At 40.6% G+C, this 17,617-nt stretch overlaps 1 protein-coding gene across 1 annotated transcript in view; it reads left to right on the top strand.

The window, feature by feature from the left end:
• Positions 1-17,617, top strand: part of ITGB5 (integrin subunit beta 5) — a 197,869-nt gene that overhangs the window by 177,891 nt on the left and 2,361 nt on the right. The window contains exons 12-13 of the mRNA XM_007493818.3: positions 8,309-8,412; positions 14,651-14,770. Coding sequence (XP_007493880.2) covers positions 8,309-8,412; positions 14,651-14,770 — 224 coding nt within the window. The remainder of the gene's footprint in view (positions 1-8,308; positions 8,413-14,650; positions 14,771-17,617) is intronic.

The following is a 17,617-nucleotide window of genomic DNA, read 5'->3' as shown; positions in this document are numbered from 1 at the left end:
ATCAACAGCTGTTGGAATCATTATATCTCCTATCACTACCATTTTATACCTCTGTGCCAGGTTTGTAATCTATTTCCTGCACACCTCATCTATTTCCTCCTTCTCTTTAGGTGGTCTGTAGTATATTATGATAAAATAAGAGTCATTGCTAGGGTCTCTCTTCCTTCTCACCTCCCCTAGGACAGAATGATTGCTGCCTTGGAAGAGTAAGAGGGATCCATGCCTTTCTTGTTATAGGTTAATGTGTCTAATTTAATCCATACCCCACTGATAGCTTTTCTTAGCCCTGATGTATTTATTGATATTAATCCATGGACCTATAGTAATCCAAGTAGTTAATCTTAGAAAACTTGCCATGTTGGGGCTAGATTACATGTAACTTTAAGGAAAATTTTGGTAGAACTCCCTACAGTGGGACATGGGCATCATTCTCCATCCTCTGTGGGCTACTCAAACTCCTCCCCAGTTCCCTGTCTTGGATCTGAAGGTGGACATTGCTATTTCAGGATAATTACCAACACTGTTTAGTCATACCCCCAAAGGGATAGCCTGCTTTCTGCAATCCAATTCTCTTTACTTTTAGGGGATTGTGAACAATTAGAATTTTTGAACTGGAAAGATGGAGCTGGAGACCAACCAGCCAGACTAACCTCTTCTTTCTGCAAGTGAGACAACTGAGATCCTGAGAAGTGATAAATGAACCTCTGAAATACAGCTGGTCAGGGGCAGAGATAAAAATGGAACATGGGTCTTCCAGTTAAATTTTTTTCATTATGTTATATTGATAACATGATGACTGGGAATAGATTCTTTCCATTGGACAGAAAATGAGGAATGGATTAATCCTATTTTGGATACATTTCCAGGGTGTCAAAGTGGATCAGAACTGATGATGACTCAATTATAGCCTCGTGTGGCTGGGGGAGAAACACCAAACATTTGAACATCTGCTGTGTTTAAGGCTTTGACATACTCTGAGGAATAGAGGGAAAAGACAGGTACCCTTTCCCAGAGTGCTTATAATTGACTTGGGCATTCAATGGCTTTAATTTTTTCTTATGCATGTCTTTTTTTTACACTACAGTCATTTTCTGACATTCTGACCCCAAAGAACTTTCTCTTCTCACAAAGCAATTAAGCAAAAGGGACTCAGAAAACAACCATATTCAACATTGCACGAAACATTATCTGCCTATAGTTTTTTCTTCTCTGCAAAGAGGCAGAGACGATTTCATCATCTGTTTTCCCTGGATCAAGATTGCTCAATGAAATTAATCTGATTTCAGCTGCCTTTTAGTACTGTATCCACTTACATTATTATAGTTGCTAAATAGAATATTTTTTTACTTCTGCTTTATTTCCTCTGCATTGCTTCTTATTCCCATATTGCTCCAGATTTCTCATGATCCTGATTTCTTAGAATGAAACATCATTCCACCCATATAGCACCAAGCCATTCCATGACCATATTTCATAACATGTTCAGCTAGTGTCTAATCAATGGGCACTTACCTTGTTGCCACTTTTTTGTTGCTGTCCAAAAAAGTGATACCACGAGCCCTAAGAATACGAGTAGAAAGAATGCCACAATTCTTCCTCTTAAGGAGCTTGTATTTGAATGGGGAGGAGCAACTGGGTAGGACAGTGGATAAAGAGCCAGGCCTAGAGATGCTCCTGGGTTCAAATGTGACCTTAGATACTTCTTAGCTGTGTGACCCGAGGCAAGACGCTTAATCCTAATTTCTTAGCCTTTACCACTTGTCTGCCTTGAAAACAATACTTAATACTGGATTCTAAGATAGAAGATAGGGTTAAAATATATCTATTTGAATAGGGAGACACCAAGAATACATATACATATGTAACATAAAAAATTTTAATGGAGATAAAAATAAATGAAAATGAGTTAAATTCACTGTTAAATTTGAGACATTTCTCTTTGTCTTTGACCTTTTTAGAGTAAATGTCCAATGGGGGATCGCCAAGATTAAAGGGCACAAACGAACAATTTAGTGACTTTTCTGAATTATCTGTTCACAAATATAGATAGGCACTATCTTTCTAGCCATATGCTAAACTTTTTAAAGGAAAAAATGATGTATACTTATACATTATTAATATTATTCCTTGGATATAATAGGGTTTCAATATATATGGACTGATGGATCTAAATGTTCTGTCCTTTAGAAGAAGGGAGGATTTTGCCTCTATCGTTCACTAACACAGAACACAACTCTTCTATGCCTTGGCCAAAGTGGAAACGGAGAGCCACTGAAAGAATCTGGGCAGTATTCAAGGTTGATGGAGGGATTATTAAGAAAACAGATCAAGCCTGCTGTAGGATAGATTGAAAAAGGGAGAGACTGGAAGTAGGAAGACCATTTAGAAAGCCAATGAGAGCCAGATCCAGAGATGGGAGGTCCTGGGTTCAAATGTTGCCTCAGGTACTTCCTAGCTGTGTGACCCTGAGCAAGTCACTTAACCCCAATTGCCTAGCCCTTCTTGCTCTTTTGCCCTAGAATCAATATTGATTCTAAGACAGAAGGTAACAGCTTTAAAAAATAGAAAAATATTTCTTCCTTTACCTGCTCACTTTCCTTCTAAAGGCAGTGCCAGCTCTTGAGCACTGAGTTCTATTGGCTGGACCCCTAACTCTTCATCACAGACCACTGACTGGGTCCCTTGTCATCAGATTGTGACTAAAAATGAAATTGAGGCCAGGTTTTACTGTCCTAAATCATTGTCTGGAGTATGTGTCATTATTAATGCTAGCTATTGTCATTGCTATCATCATCATTATTAAAAGTAACAATAATATTTTATTTATATAATGACTTATAAAGTACTTTTTATATAGTCTCATTTGATTTTCAATGATCCTTTCGGTAAGGTAAATGGCAGTGATTGCCCTTTCTCCTAAATATGAGCTTTTACAAACACATAGATTAGCATTCCTTAGTATAATCATTTTATATGTAAGGCTTACAACACTGTTTATCATTTCATCAGATCTTTGCCACAATGCTTTGAAGTGAGGACTATAATTATTATTCCCATTTCATAGATGGGAAATCCAAAGAGTTTCAGTGACTTGATGATGGCCAGTCACGTAGCTAGTTGATGGCAAAGAAAATCTGGAGTGGACTTCAAGTTCTGTTTGGGTGGTGGTAAAAGATCCCTTTCCCAGAAACAGTCTGGAGGCAGGATAACGAGGAACCCTTGCCCTTAATTGAAGATGAACTCACTAATTAGGAATTAGTGGTGGTAGTGATATTGATTGATTTTTTTCCTAGTGCTTTTGAGTCAGTTCCAACGTTTAATTTCCATTTTCTATTAAAAAAAGTGCTTATTAAATAAAACCCAGGGTACAAGTAAGATGGTACTAGGCATTTATAACCTAAAGAAAGAAGCAAACTTTCTTTTGCACTTATAAAGACATAAAAAAATAATGAAGTGGATACAAATTAATTATTCAATAAATATTAAGTATATACAGGGCACTATTATAGACCCTGAGATTACAAGTTTGAATGGCACAATTTCTCCTCTCAAGGAGCTTTTATTTGAATGGGGGGACACTAAGAACAGTTATAAATATATATAATATAATATATACATATATTATGATATAATATAATAAATATAATATATAAATATATATGGCATAACTAAAATGAATAGATAAAAATAAATACAAATTTATTAAATTCAAAGTAGATGGGGACGGAAGATATTAGGATTTGGGTGGATTAGGAAATACTTCATGTAGAAATTGATATTTGAGCTGTCTTTTTTTAAACTTTACTTTGCGTCTTGGAATCAATACTGTGTATTGGTTCCAAGGCAGAAGAAGTGGTAAGGGCTAGGCAATTGGAGTTAAGTGACTTGCCCAGGGTCACCCAGCTGGCAAGTGTCTGAGGCCAGATAATTGTTTTTTTTAATTACACCTAGAAACAATTTTTGGCAATTGTTTTCTGATGTTTTGTGATTCAGATTCTCTCTCCCTCCTTCCCTCTTATCTCTGGGGTGGCAATAGTTTGACATAGGTTATATCAGTGCTTTCATGCAATAAGTATTTCCATAGTCTCCATGTCATGACACATATCCTACACATATAGTAAAAAAACTCATGAAGGACAAAGGTGAAGGATGGCATGCTTTGATCTGCAATCAGATTTAAGAGTTCCTTCTCGGGCTGTGGATGGTGTGTGTGTGTATAGCATGAGTCCCTTGGGGTTGTCTTGGAACCTTCTTTTGCTGATACTAGTTTAGTCCTTCACGTACATTATTTCTTGCGCCGAGTCTTAAAGGAAAAGAAGGTTTCTTTGAAACTGGACGTGGAGGGAGTGTGTTCCAGCACAGGAGGCAGCGCAGGCAAAGGTGCAGCAATGAGAGATGGAGCATCTTGTGGCTGGTTTGGCTAGCCCACAGAGCGCAGGAAGGGCTGTGTGTGTGAGCCTGGAAAGAGAGATCAAGGGGCCAAGTAGTAAAGGGTTTAACACTAAACAAAGGAGTTAATATTTTATCTCTGAGGCAGTGGGAAGCCAGTGGAGTTTATTGTGGCATGGCCAGATTTGTGTTTACAGAAAATCATTTTGGCAGCTGTAGAGAGGACGGATTGGAATGGGAAGGGACTTGAGGTAGAGAAAGCAATTAAGGGACTGCTACGATCATCTAGGCTAAGACTGATGATGGCCTGAATGAGCGCAAAGGGTAGTTGTGTGAGTAAAGAGAAGGGGTCTGATGCAAGAGGTCAGCAAAACTTTGCAATTAATTGGGTATGAGGGATGATAGAGAGTGAAGAATCTAATGCCAAGATCACAACACTGAGGGACTGAAAGAATGGTGGTGCCTTCAAACAAAAACAGGGAAATTTGGATCTGGGGGAACAGATTATTCATAATGACTTGTGGGTTTTGTACATGGTGAGTTTAAAGTGTGTCAGAACAAATATTCAGTAGACAATTGGTGGCTAGTGGATAGAGATCCAGGCCTGGATACAGGAGGACCTAAATTCAAATTTGACCTCAAGTACTTCTTAGCTATATGGTCCTGGGCAAGTCATTTAACCCAATTGCCTACCCCTTTCCACTTTTCTTCCTTGGAACTAATACTTAGTCTCCATTCTATTTTTTTATTTGATTTCTAATTTTTATTTTTTTAAATCTTTACCTTTCATTTTAGAATCAATACTGTGTATTGGCTCCAAGGCAGAAGAGTAGTAAGGGCTAGGGAATGGGGGTCAAGTGACTTGCCCAGGGTCACCCAGCTGGGAAGTGTGTGAGGTCAGATTTGAACCCAGGACCTCCCATCTCTAGGCCTGGCTCTCAATCCACTGAGCTACCCAGCCACCCCTCTTATAAAGAGCTCTTGAATGAGCCAACTCCCTCTCTCCTAGCAGGTCAGCATGGTCTCTGTAGAGGTTTATGGGGTGGCCAAGGAGATTTAGAGGCTAAGTGACTTGCCTGGCCAGGCTGAGAAAGGCTCTTCAGATCATAAAATAATTAGAAAGATCCATTAAAAAACCAGGTTTGGGTTCTGATCTTGCTACAAAACAATTCTGTGGCTCTGGGAAAGTCGCTTAAACTTCCTACTAGTTTCTTCACTTATAAAATGAAGTCTTTGGACTACAGGATCTCAGTTCCCCTTTCGCTGGAATAACGTATGAGGGATAGAGCCAATTTGTCAGGACAGCAGTTGATGTGCTCATTACAAATGTCTTATTTCTTCACTGAGCCAACCCCAGCAGAATCTCTGCTAGGAATTATTTGCTCCTGGTTAGCTGGCTTTTCGTATGCACTTCAAAGCAACAAAAGTGCATTTCTCTGAAAATATTTGAGAATCCAGGCTTCCGCGAGATGAGAACACAAAGTTCTTGGAGTCAGCATTGAGTTTGCTTTGGAAGGACGGATGCCAGTTGGACATGTGGGTAGAGCAGTTAGTAACATAAATATGTTGGGCCGAAGGGAAATATACATCCCCCCCTCCCCCCCCCCCCCCCCCCCCCCGCCAGAAATATTTCCCCTGACGGGACTCTAACTTCCAGTGGAGGGTGATTGTCTCTAGGGACGGGCGTCTGCGCGGCTACCAAAGACAGCTGGCTGGCAACTGGTGGAGGGCGAGGTAGGCATGAGCAGGGCACGATGGGGGTGGCTCGAACACGAAGGTGGGGGGGGGGGCGCGGCGGCCAAGAGGCAGCAGGAGAACAAAGGGGGCTTGTTGGTAAAGAGGGAGGGCTAGAGTGAATGCGCATATTGTACAGAGCCTCAATGCAACCGTCTTGCCCTGGGGAATCATCATGAGGAATGATAAGAAGAAGAATGCTTGCTGAGAGTTGTAGAGGACTGTAAGGTTTGCAAAGCGCTTTACAAACGTGATCTCTTCCCAACAGTCCTGGAAGGTAGATACTGTTATTGGCCTCATTGTACAGATAAGGAAACTGAGGCAGGCAGAGGTTAAACAATTTGCCAGGGTCACACGGCTATTCTTTCTGAGGGGTCATTTGAATTCAGATCTTCCTGACCCCAGACTCAAATTCTGTCATAGTACCCCTTTGCTGCCTCATAATCCCTCTCCTCATAGAGCCAACCAGCCAAGTTTCATGACACCACAGTGTTGGTGGCTTAAACTCTGGGTCATTCTGTTTTTGTTTTTGTTTTTATCTAAATTTGCTTGCTTGTTACATTAAGATTCCCAGGCAACTCCCTTCTTCTTTCTTTTCCCAGAAGGCATCATTTGATAAAAAGATATATGCATATGTAAAACTATGTCTTACTTATTTCTTTTATCAGTTCTTTCTTTGGAGGTTAAAGCAATTGGGGAGTCTTTTTATGAAACAAACTTGGCACTAATACCTAAACCAGGAAAAGCAAGGACTGAGAAAGAAAAAACAAAACAAAACGGAGGGGGATTTTATTTAATTAATTAGTTAATTAAGAATTTTTTTCCCATGGTTACAAGATTCATGTTCTTTCCCTCCCCTCCTCTCACCTCCTCCCATAGCCAACACACAATTCCACTGGGTTTTACATGTGTCATTAATCGAGATCTATTTCTAGATTATTCCTATTTGCAAGAGTGATCATTTAGAGTCGACATCCCCAATCATATCTCCTTTGACCCATGTGATCAAGCAGTTGTTTTCTTCTGTTTGACAAAGAAAATTACAGATTAATTTCAATAATAAATGTAGATACAAAAATCCCAAATAAAATGTTAGCTAGGAAACTACAATAGTATAACATGATTATGTATATATGGGACACTGGGTGACTCAGTAGATAGGGAACCAGGCCTGGGGACAGGAGGTCCTGGATTTAAACCTGGTCTCAGATACTTCCTGGCTGAATGACCCTAGACAAGTCACTTAACCCCCATTGCCTAGCCCTTACTACTCTTCTGCCTTTGAACCGATATTTAGTATTGATTCTAAGATACAAGGTAAGGGTTTTTAATTTTTTTTTAATTATACATTATGACCAAACAAAATTTATGCTAGGTTTGCAGGGATGGTTTAATACTAATTTTAACTTAATATTTAATCATTGATGTTAATCTCAAGCAGGCATTTCACACCCTTGTTACTTGAAGTCATTCAATTCTTCCCCACATTCTGCTCCTCCCCTTCCCTTTTCACTCTGCAGACATAATGTTATAGTCTGTATTCTTAGTTTGAGGTTAAGAAAAATCTATCTTTCAAATTGTGCTTTCTGAAAATTAGTTTTAATAACTCATGCTCAGAAATAAAAATTTTACTTTGAAAATGAAAAAAAAATTGATGTTAATATAATTTATTGCATCAATAAAAAAGTAACAAAAGTCATGATTATATTGATAAATGCAGAAAAAGCTTTTGACAAAATACAACACTCATTCCTATTAGAATTCTGTTTTGAAAGAAATTTGATGCTGGATATCAAAAGTTCTGGATTTAAATCCTGCCTCTGGCACTTACTATCTTTGCAACCCTGGAGAAATCAAAAGGTCTAGACCTCAGTTTCCTTTACTGTAAAATGAGGGGGCTAGCTAATTTAGATGGCCCCTAAGGTTCCCCCTGGCATTAACTCTATCTGTGATCCTAAACTTAGAAAGTTAAATCAGGCATGCAGATAAAGTTCACCCCAATGCTTGCCCCTAACACACCAGCATGAAGAAAAAGGATGTTTCTACACTTTGCAGCCTCGGGCAGAGGAGTACAGTCCCAGTGCTGAAGTTTGGAAGTTTGACATCAGCGTTAGAATTGTTATTTGGACAGCATGATTGCCTGGTTTTTAATGTCCTTCCTCTCCTCTTTTTCCCCCCTTCAAAGAGATTGTGTCGAGTGTATGTTATTTAACTCAGGGAGACTGGCTGACAACCAGACATGCCAAAAACATTGCAGAGATGAAGTCATCACTCAGGTGGATTCGATCAGTAAGTAGAGCAAAGCAATGGGGTTTTTTTTTTTGGGGGGGGGAGGAGGAATGGGGTGCAGATTGCTGGTAAGTTCATTACTTTGGGCCATTGTGGGATCTCATTTGAGATGGTTGGGAGTTCTTCTGTTCGGGGAAAGAGAGAATTCTCAACTTTGAATGAGGAAAGGAAGTCTTCAGAAGTTCTTGAGTGTCTTAAGACTTCCTTTGCCAATCAAATTCTTGACCTGGATTTTAGTCTCAGTTCTGCCACTCACTCACTTTGCAATCTTGGGTATGGCAGGTAGGTAGCACAATGGAGAGGGCCAGACCTGGAGTCAGGAAGACCTGAGTTCATATCCAGCCTCAGACATTTATTAGCTTTGTGCCCTTGGGCAAATCATTTACCCCTGTTTGCCTCAGTTTCCTCATCTGTAAAATTAGCTGGAGAAGGACCCCTTCTTTCTGCCCCAGTATGTCACATTCCCTCTGGGTCCATTTCCTCATCTATAAAAAAGACTAGGTGATCGCTTGGGTCTTTTCTGTTCTGTTGCTCTAGATTCTTATAGATTCTCATGTCTACAGGTCTACATGCATAAAGTACTGTCCTTCCTTGGACATTAAGTACCAATATCACCTTGGACAAGTCCCTGGGTCTCAATTTCTTCCTCTGTAAAATGGACTAGATGGTCTCTGAGGATGTCTACTAGCTCTAGCTGTAGGCTACTGTGATCCCATGTACAGGGATGAAGGATTTATATGCAGATAGAATGGACCTCAAGGCTAGCTTTTTCCAGTTAAGTGGTACCCTAGTTACTTAAGCCTTCATGCAGTTACCAGACTTCTATATCTTCCCGATGAGGTCCTCCTCTCCGTAGTTACCCATGAAATTTGTATTCAATTCTAAATTCCATTTCTATCCCCCAATATACTTGTGTTTTCCCTAAGGCATTGAAAAGGAAATCTACCTCCAAAAGGAGATAGATTTACTGGGAATGACCTAGATGGGTTGGTGATAGAAAAAACCCAACTAGGGACTTATCCAGGGCCAGTAAAGCCCAACCCCTTGAGAATATAAAAACAAGGTTTATTGAGGATTAAGGAAATGGTAGATGAGGTCCTAAATCTATATGGCTCTAGCTTCTCCCACCTTTCTACACCCCCATGTTGTGTTGCCCTTCTTGTCTCCTCAAGCCCTTCCTACCAGCTCCCTGAGCTATCTAAATCCAAAACCATCTGACATCTTACTTAACCTAAATAGTATAGATTGTCTCACAGATGAACTGAGTCCTTTCCAGGCATGGGATTGGCTTCCCAGGTAAACCCAAAGTCCCAGGTGAAAAACCCTTGGGTTTACCTTAACCACGTTACCTCAGCCAGATTGGTCTGAGCACTTCAGGGAAAGACAGATTTCCTCCAAGGCAGTTCTCCAAACCCAGAAACTTCCTAATCTTTCCACAAGACTAGTGGGTTCCCAGGAGATGATAGAGCAAATGTCCTCCTTTCTAGCTCAGAGAGAAGCCAGTTCAGGAGTGACCATTATACTCCATAACTCCCAAGATCCTCCTCTCCACAAACTTCTCCTTCCAGAATCTTCTCCCAGGGTTTGTGTCTAAATTCTCCTCCTTTCCTCTTAAGGACAATCTGTGCATTTTCCCTATCCTTTATCCTTACAGTATTTACTATCTAGGTTCCACAGCATCCCAGAATAACTCCAATCTTGTCGACCCCTTCTCTAGAAATTTCATATTCTCTCCTTTTTTACTCACTGTTCTTTGATCCTACCTAGATGTTTGGGCTCTCCAGGACCCTTTCATTGTCACTAGAAATTTGGTCTGGAGTTGGGAAGACCTTAGTTCAAATTCAGACTTAGACACTTAATAGATGCACCACCTTGGACAAGTCACTTGACTGCTGTTTGCCTCTATTTTCTCAACTATAAAATGGGGAATGCAATAGCACCTGTTTCCTAGGGTTGCTGCGGGGATCCAGCAAAATAATATTTGTAAAAGTTCTCAGCACACTTGGTAGGTGCTCATAAATGCATCTTGATCGTGATCATTATCCATTACACTGTCATAGAAGACAGTTTAGGGCTTCCCTCAGCTCATTCCTTCTTCACATATTATCATGCTGCTCTGTTGAAGATAGGTTAGGATTTCCTTCCGTACCTGGACAGTGTCATGTAGAAAGCTAGTTTATTTTCCAGTAAGGAAAAGAGATAGGGGTTTTTAATCAAACTGCTCTCTGTCCCTCAAGCTCTGAGAAAAGTCCTTCTTTCTAGGGACCAGAACTTAGACTGAAACCCTAGTTCAGCTCAGGAAAGATTAGAATACATTGTGATATGACAGCTTCGGTCTAGTTCAAATGTGTTAGAAATGCAATGCATATTTGCTGGCTCAAACTACTCCACTAAGCATTTCCTCACACTCCCTCCAAATATGTAAGGGAAGAAAGATGATCAAGGCTACGGTTCTGGTTTTCAGTTTAAATAATTTTATATAACAATTCAGTAGCTTAAGAGTGTGATCCTTGGCAAGTCACTTAACCCCTATTGCCTAGCAGTCCTAGAATTTATATTAAGAAAACAGTTAAGTGGCTCAGTGGATAGAGAGCTAGGCCTAGAGATGGAAGGTCCTGGGTTCAAATCTGACCTCAGACACTTCCTAGCTGTGTGACCAAGGACAAGTCACTTAACCTTAATTGCCTAGCCCTTACCCCTCTTCTGCCTTCAAACCAATACATGGTATTGATTCTAAGATAAATAAGATTAAAAGTAAGGGTTGTTTTTTTTTTAAAGGAGAAAGAAAAATGGAGCAAGGTAAAGCTTCTCTGCTGATCCAGTTCAGCGCCTGAGTGGTCACTGCTCTTACAACCTAGGTGAAATTGGGGAATTCAGTCTGTAAATATTTGCAATTTGATGGGTGGCCCAATGAGTTTATCAATCTGTCTGTGTGTGTATCTTGCACTATTTTGGTAGATGGGCAATCATATGAATAAAAAAATTGAATAGCAGATGAAATAATTAAGACAATTTAATTAAGAATTGAAAACATAAAACTTTAACAACTATACTACTTTGTTACTTCAAGAAGCATTAACTAGTAGGTGAGTCTTCCCTTCCCAGATGAGTACACTCAGACATTAATAGATGATATAGGTGATGAATCAATCAGATCTATTAGGGTTTATGGAACTTCCACTATGGGTCAGATATGAGCTAGGGGCCAATAATAGAAATATTTAGCCCAGTTAATTAGGCTGATCTTTGGAGAATCCACACAGTCCATAGCCTTTCCACTGACATAGCTTTCAAAAACCCAGACGTCAAAATTGTGGTATGGCATGGTGGAATTTAAGTCCGTAGTGGTTAGAGTACTAGACTTAGGAGACAGGAAGAACTAAGTTCAAATCCTCCTTCAGACATTTAAATAGCAGTGCATGTCACTTAATGTCATCCAGCCTTAATTTCCTCATCTAAAAATGGCGACAATGATAGAACCCACTTCATAGGGTTGTTAAGATCAAATGAGAACATATGCTTAAAATGCTTAGCAAAACTGCCATATAAATATTAGTTATTGTTTTTATTTTAAATAACAAAATATAAAGTGTCCCAAAAGTCTTAAAACAGTTTTTAAACCAATATAGCTCCTAGAAATCTTTTCTCATTTTAAGCTATTAAAGCACAAGATTTTTGGAATACCTTCTATAGTCTATAGAGCATCAAGAGATTGCCGAAACCATATACTTTAGAAACACAAAGTGGATGGTGCGTATGAATTGCTTGTATTATGCAGTTGGATGGGCAACCCATTGAATTGGTCTCTCAGCATGTAACCTAGACAGGGCATGACAGATAGATAATAAACAGAACCCGGAATTGATTAAGAGGCTGAGGTCCAGATTGCATTTGAGAAACTGCCTAGCTCCTTCAGTCATCCAAGGCTGCTGACTCTTGCCAAAGCCCCTATTTTTAAATTCTCTTTGATGGTGTGTAGCTGCAAAGCTCAGAATCCCATGATCTCATGAAGTCACAGATGATGCAGAGGCCAATAGAGAGGGACGTGGGAATGGAAATAGCAATGACCTGCTTCTGAGGAGTACAAAAGACATCAGAAAAGGCACTTGTAACTGGAAGAGGAGACGGAAGGGAGGGAGGATCAGCCATATATAAGGAACTATTTTTTTTTTTTAGATAAATGGTGGAATTAGGCGAGTTAATCTCCTAAATCTGAGGATCTTCCCATGACTCACTAACTATCTCTCTCACATTGTGTCTGAGGTTTATGGTGGTTTGCCCAACTGTTCCCCTGGGTTTCTGAAAGGTATCCATCTCTTGCTTCCCTAAGAAGATGCTTGTCTAATTCGCTGCACTCCTTTCTTCTTATTCTCCTGCCCCTTAGTTTTTTATTCTCGTGGTGCTGATGTACATGAATCCAATCACAAAAGGTCTGAGTACTGAGACTTTTAAAAAACAAAATGACCATGTATAAATATGTAAATAAATCTTTAATAGAATATATAACAAATACATATACGTATATCCACACGTATACATAGATCCATGTATACAAACACACACACACACACACACACACACACACACACACACACACACAACTGAAATGGGCCAGACCTTCTCATTTGACAATCAACTCATCTATCTGACCCCAAGACCAAGTTTCTCTAAATAGTGGAATAACCGAGGGAAAAACTCAGAAGCATTCCATGTTAGCAGCATTCCTCTCAAGTTTTTTTTTTTTAATTTTGCCTTCTTAAAAAGTCTATTTAAAGTTATAGCCTCTAACTTCCCATGTGCTTCCTTCATTTTCACCTCTCCCGTCCCCTGGTTCCTTGTCTTCCTGAAAATAACCCTTCCAACGATGTCCTAGCTGAGCTGTGGAATGCACTAGCGAGCTTCTGATAACATCCCCTTAGGTCAGCAGTTAAGCAGGAGGGAGGATGGGGGCAGGGGGACTTTCCAAACATAGACCAGACTAATCTTTTTATGCTCACTCCCTGAAAACCCTGCTACTCAGGAGAAGGGAAGGTCGGGCATCTCTGCTTAGCCACTCAGCCGGAATGACCTAAATAGTAGCCATTGAAGCATTCAGCAGCCAGCATCCTGACATCTGTCTTTGGAGCTTAGCAGCTGGGGTCAATGTGTGTCTCTTCCTCTTTGATATCCATCAAACAAACAACCAAAAAATATTTTACTGCCTCTATTTTTTCCACGGAAAGATCTTATCCAGAAGTCAGTTGTGTAGGAGTGTCTTGGAGCTGAAAGGGACCTTAAAGGTCATCTAGTCCAACCCCTTCTTTTTATTTTTTTCTTAAGCCCTTACCTTCCATCTTGGAATTAATACTGTGTATTGGTTCCAAGGCAGAAGAGTGGTTAAGGGCTAGGCAATGGGAGTTAAGTGACTTGCCCAAGGTAACACAGCTAGGAAATGTCTGAATTTGAACCTACGTCCTCCCAACTCCAGTCCTGCATCCACTCTATTCACTGTGCTACCTAGCTGCCTTTAACCCCATTTCATTTTACCGATAAGAAACTTGGGCCCAGACAGGCAGTGGGTCTTATCCAAGGCTACAATGAAGTTAAGCTGGAACTGATACAGGAACCCAAGTTTCTTGACTTCCATTTTAGCTCACCTGCTAATGACCATATCCTTATATTTAAGACTACCTTCTTGCAGAGACCCTTTCTTCAGGTCGGAAGAGGATGAAGTATATTCACAGACTAATTTTCCTCACTACTGTATTTACTGAGGACTTTCCTCTTCCCTTTTTGGTCTCCATCTGCGATCCTCCCCCACCCCCCTCAAGTGTTAATCGTTCCTTCTATATCAACATCACCAACAAACTTCTCAGATGCTTGAAGGTTACCTAATTTGTTCCATGTGTTCCCACAGGAAGCCCTTGACATGGAAAGGAATTCATAGTCCCCAGAGGGACGAGAAATCCAGAGCCTTGGCCAAAGCTTTGGATGATAGAGACCAAAAATAATCTTTCCAGGACCCCCCCTCCTCTTCTTCCTCCTCCTCCTCTTCCTTGTCTTCTTCCTCCTCCTCCTTCTTCTCCCTCCAACCCCGCAGCTGTCTGTTTCCATCTTCAGGATAGAGTGCAAGTGCCACAGGGTTTGGTTTAGCCAATTCCTTCTCTGCTGCTGTGCCAAGCTGAGCCTTGCAGGTTGCCAATCCTGCCACAGCTCAGGAATGATTTCTTCTCTCCTTAACTCTTTGGTTTTCTTCCAGTGAAAGATGACCAGGAAGCCGTCCTGTGTTTCTACAAAACTGCCAAGGACTGTGTCATGATGTTCACTTACTCTGAGCTGCCCAGTGGCAAGTCCAAGCTTATGGTCCTCAAGGAGCCAGGTAGGTGTCATCTCAGACTAGGGGAGCTCAGGCAGAAAGGCCACAGAAGGCCCCCCCTAAGTCACTGGCGGCTGCTTATAGTCAGTATCTAGTGCACCAAGGACTAAGGAATTTGAGGAAGAAACTTGGGGTCCCACCTAACAAACAGACTTAAGCCACCTCTGTACTAGCTCTGCTTCCTGCCCACCCTTTCTTTTCTGCCTCTCCCACCCTGAGTCCCTGAAAGATGAGGGGGACATAACTAACCTTTTATCCCAACTCCTCCAGCCTGGGATGGAGGAGCACAGTATGAGCAGAAATGGATTTCTCCCTCAGGATTCCCCACCAGCTCAGACTGTCCGAACCATTGACCCACCCCTGCTAAACACGCTATATATATTGATTTTATTTTTAATAGGAATAATGCTTCAACTCATTCAAAAATAAACTTATTTGGATGTTTTTGCTTTAGGTGATGTTGCTTTTTTTTGTTAATATTGGTACCCTCATCAGACTGGGAACTTGGTCAAGAGACTGTATCTCCGGGCATCTCCCTACTTATTTTTTAAAGCCAGACCTTCTTCTGTCTTAGTATCAGTTCTAAGACAGAGGACCAACAAGGGCTAAGACTGCAGCACACCCCAGCACCACACAGCAGGGAAGGGGGCCAGGCTGTCCATGACAGCCTTGTTTGAAGATCCCCTGCATATAGAGTTCACAACTCTATACTCTATCCAAGGATATTCAAAGGGAGAAATGATGCCTTTATCTTAAAAAATAAGCTTTTTAAACCCTTACTGTCTGTCTTAGTAACACCTCTAAGACAGAAGGGCAAGGACTAGGCAATTGGGGTTAAGTGACTCATCCAGGGTCATTTAGCTAGGAAGTATCTGAGCCCAAATTTGAACCTAGGTATTCCTGATGATCCCTTTATTTTTTTAAAAAGAAATTTTATTGCTACCTTTTGGGTTGTGGGTATATTTCTTGTTGGTGCTTTTGTTTTTTGAGAAGCAGCATGGCATAATAGATACAGAGCTGCCTTTGGAACCAAGGACAGCAGGTTCAATTCCCTCCTCTGACACATACTGGCTGTGTAATCCTGGACAAATCTGTTGCCACCTACATTGGATTTTTTTCTCACTTGGGAATTCCCTATATAAGTGAAATTGCAAGCACCTGCTTACCTACATTCCCCACTCTTCTCACTTCCAGAAATTCATACCATCAGAGGAAAAAGAAAGAAAAAGTTCAGCAAAACTAACCAACATATCAAAAAAATGGACAATATATACAGTGTTCCACACCCATAGTCCCTCACCTCTGCTGAGAAGTATGGGAGAGAGACAACTAGGTTCTGGTATTCAATTTCAAGATTTAACCCTGTGAGCCTGGGCAAGTCATTTAACCCCTATTGCTAAGCAGTTTGAGAATTTATATTAAAAGAGCAGTGAGGTAGCACAGTACTAGAGTGCCAGGACTGGAGTAGTTAGGTCCTGGATTCAAATCAAATTTCTAACTGTGTGATACTGGGCAAGTCATTTAACCCAATGGTTAAAACCCAACCCCTTGCTACTCTTCTGCTGAGAATTGATACTAAGACAGAAGGTAAAGGGTTTAAAAAAGAAAGAGAAGAAAAAGAAGTGAGGGAGAAGCCTGTAGATATAGTCTGAGAGAGACAGAGGGAGAGAGAGACAGAGGGAGAGAGAGAGAGAGAGAGAGAGAGAGAGAGAGAGAGAGAGAGAGAGAGAGAGAGAGAGAGAGAGAGAGAGAGAGAGAGAGAGAGAGAGAGAGAATTCTTAGAGAAATTCCCAGGCTGATGACGGTAACAATTTATTTTTAAAATCAATATCACCTATAGCAAAAAACATAAATAAATTGGTTATTGAATAAGCTTAAAGACTTACATATTGGGTTTAGCAGAGATGGGTTATGGAATGATTTGGACAGGCTGAGTTGATGGGGAATTCTGATGGAGAAATATTTTCTGACCATGTTGTGCCTTCCATCCCAGACTGGATTGCAAGACATGCTGAGTTTGGGTAAGTGTACTTGCCCAGAACCCACCCACAGTTTTGGTCACTCTCTGGGCCCCTTAGTAGATCAAAGTCACATTGTTTGTGCCTCTCACTTAGGGCCAATGAAACAACAAGCTTTCCAGCATCATCCCTTTTGAAAGCCACCAACCTTGTGACCACATCCAGTGGCAAGAGGACTTGGGCCTTTGGGTCGGTAGGCTACAGGAAGAGCATTGCAAACTGGCTGCAGCCAATCTGTGACACTGAAACTTCCCCTACTCTGGGCCAAGGCTCACCAGGCATTTTCTATTGCAGAGAGAGCTGAAGGGGGCAGCCATGATCTGTCCCCAGACCTCCATGAGTGGTCATAGCAGGGAGGTGCTAGCTGTGCTTTCCAGGGCTTCCTTTATGCACCTTTGAAAGATAAGCAGGTTTGCCATTCAAAGGACAGTTTTGGAAACTATAGGATGATTTTTTTTTTGTATACTTTAAAGAAAATTAAATTGTATATGAAGAAATTTGCAGTACATACCAAGTGTTTGTCTGTTCTGGTATGTTTATGCAAATGCCCCTTCTATTTGGTGTTGGATAAATTCGGAATAAAAATTAAAATTAATTTAAAAAAAAGAATGCTGAAAAGAATCTTATAATTTCAGGAAACTGATAATGAAACATGCTGCCCCTCTCAGGACAGCGAGGTGATAGACTTGAGATACAGAATGAGAAATTTGGACATGTAGGAATTTGTTTTGCTTGACTATGAATATTAGTTATAATAAGGGTTTTGTTTTTTCATTTTTTGATTTGGCAAGGTGAGAGTGAGAAAATATTCTTACTCATTTTCAGAAAGTAA

This window comes from Monodelphis domestica, chromosome 4, assembly GCF_027887165.1.
Source record: "Monodelphis domestica isolate mMonDom1 chromosome 4, mMonDom1.pri, whole genome shotgun sequence".
NCBI lineage: Eukaryota > Metazoa > Chordata > Mammalia > Didelphimorphia > Didelphidae > Monodelphis > Monodelphis domestica.
This window is presented reverse-complemented; position numbering and strand designations above follow the sequence as displayed.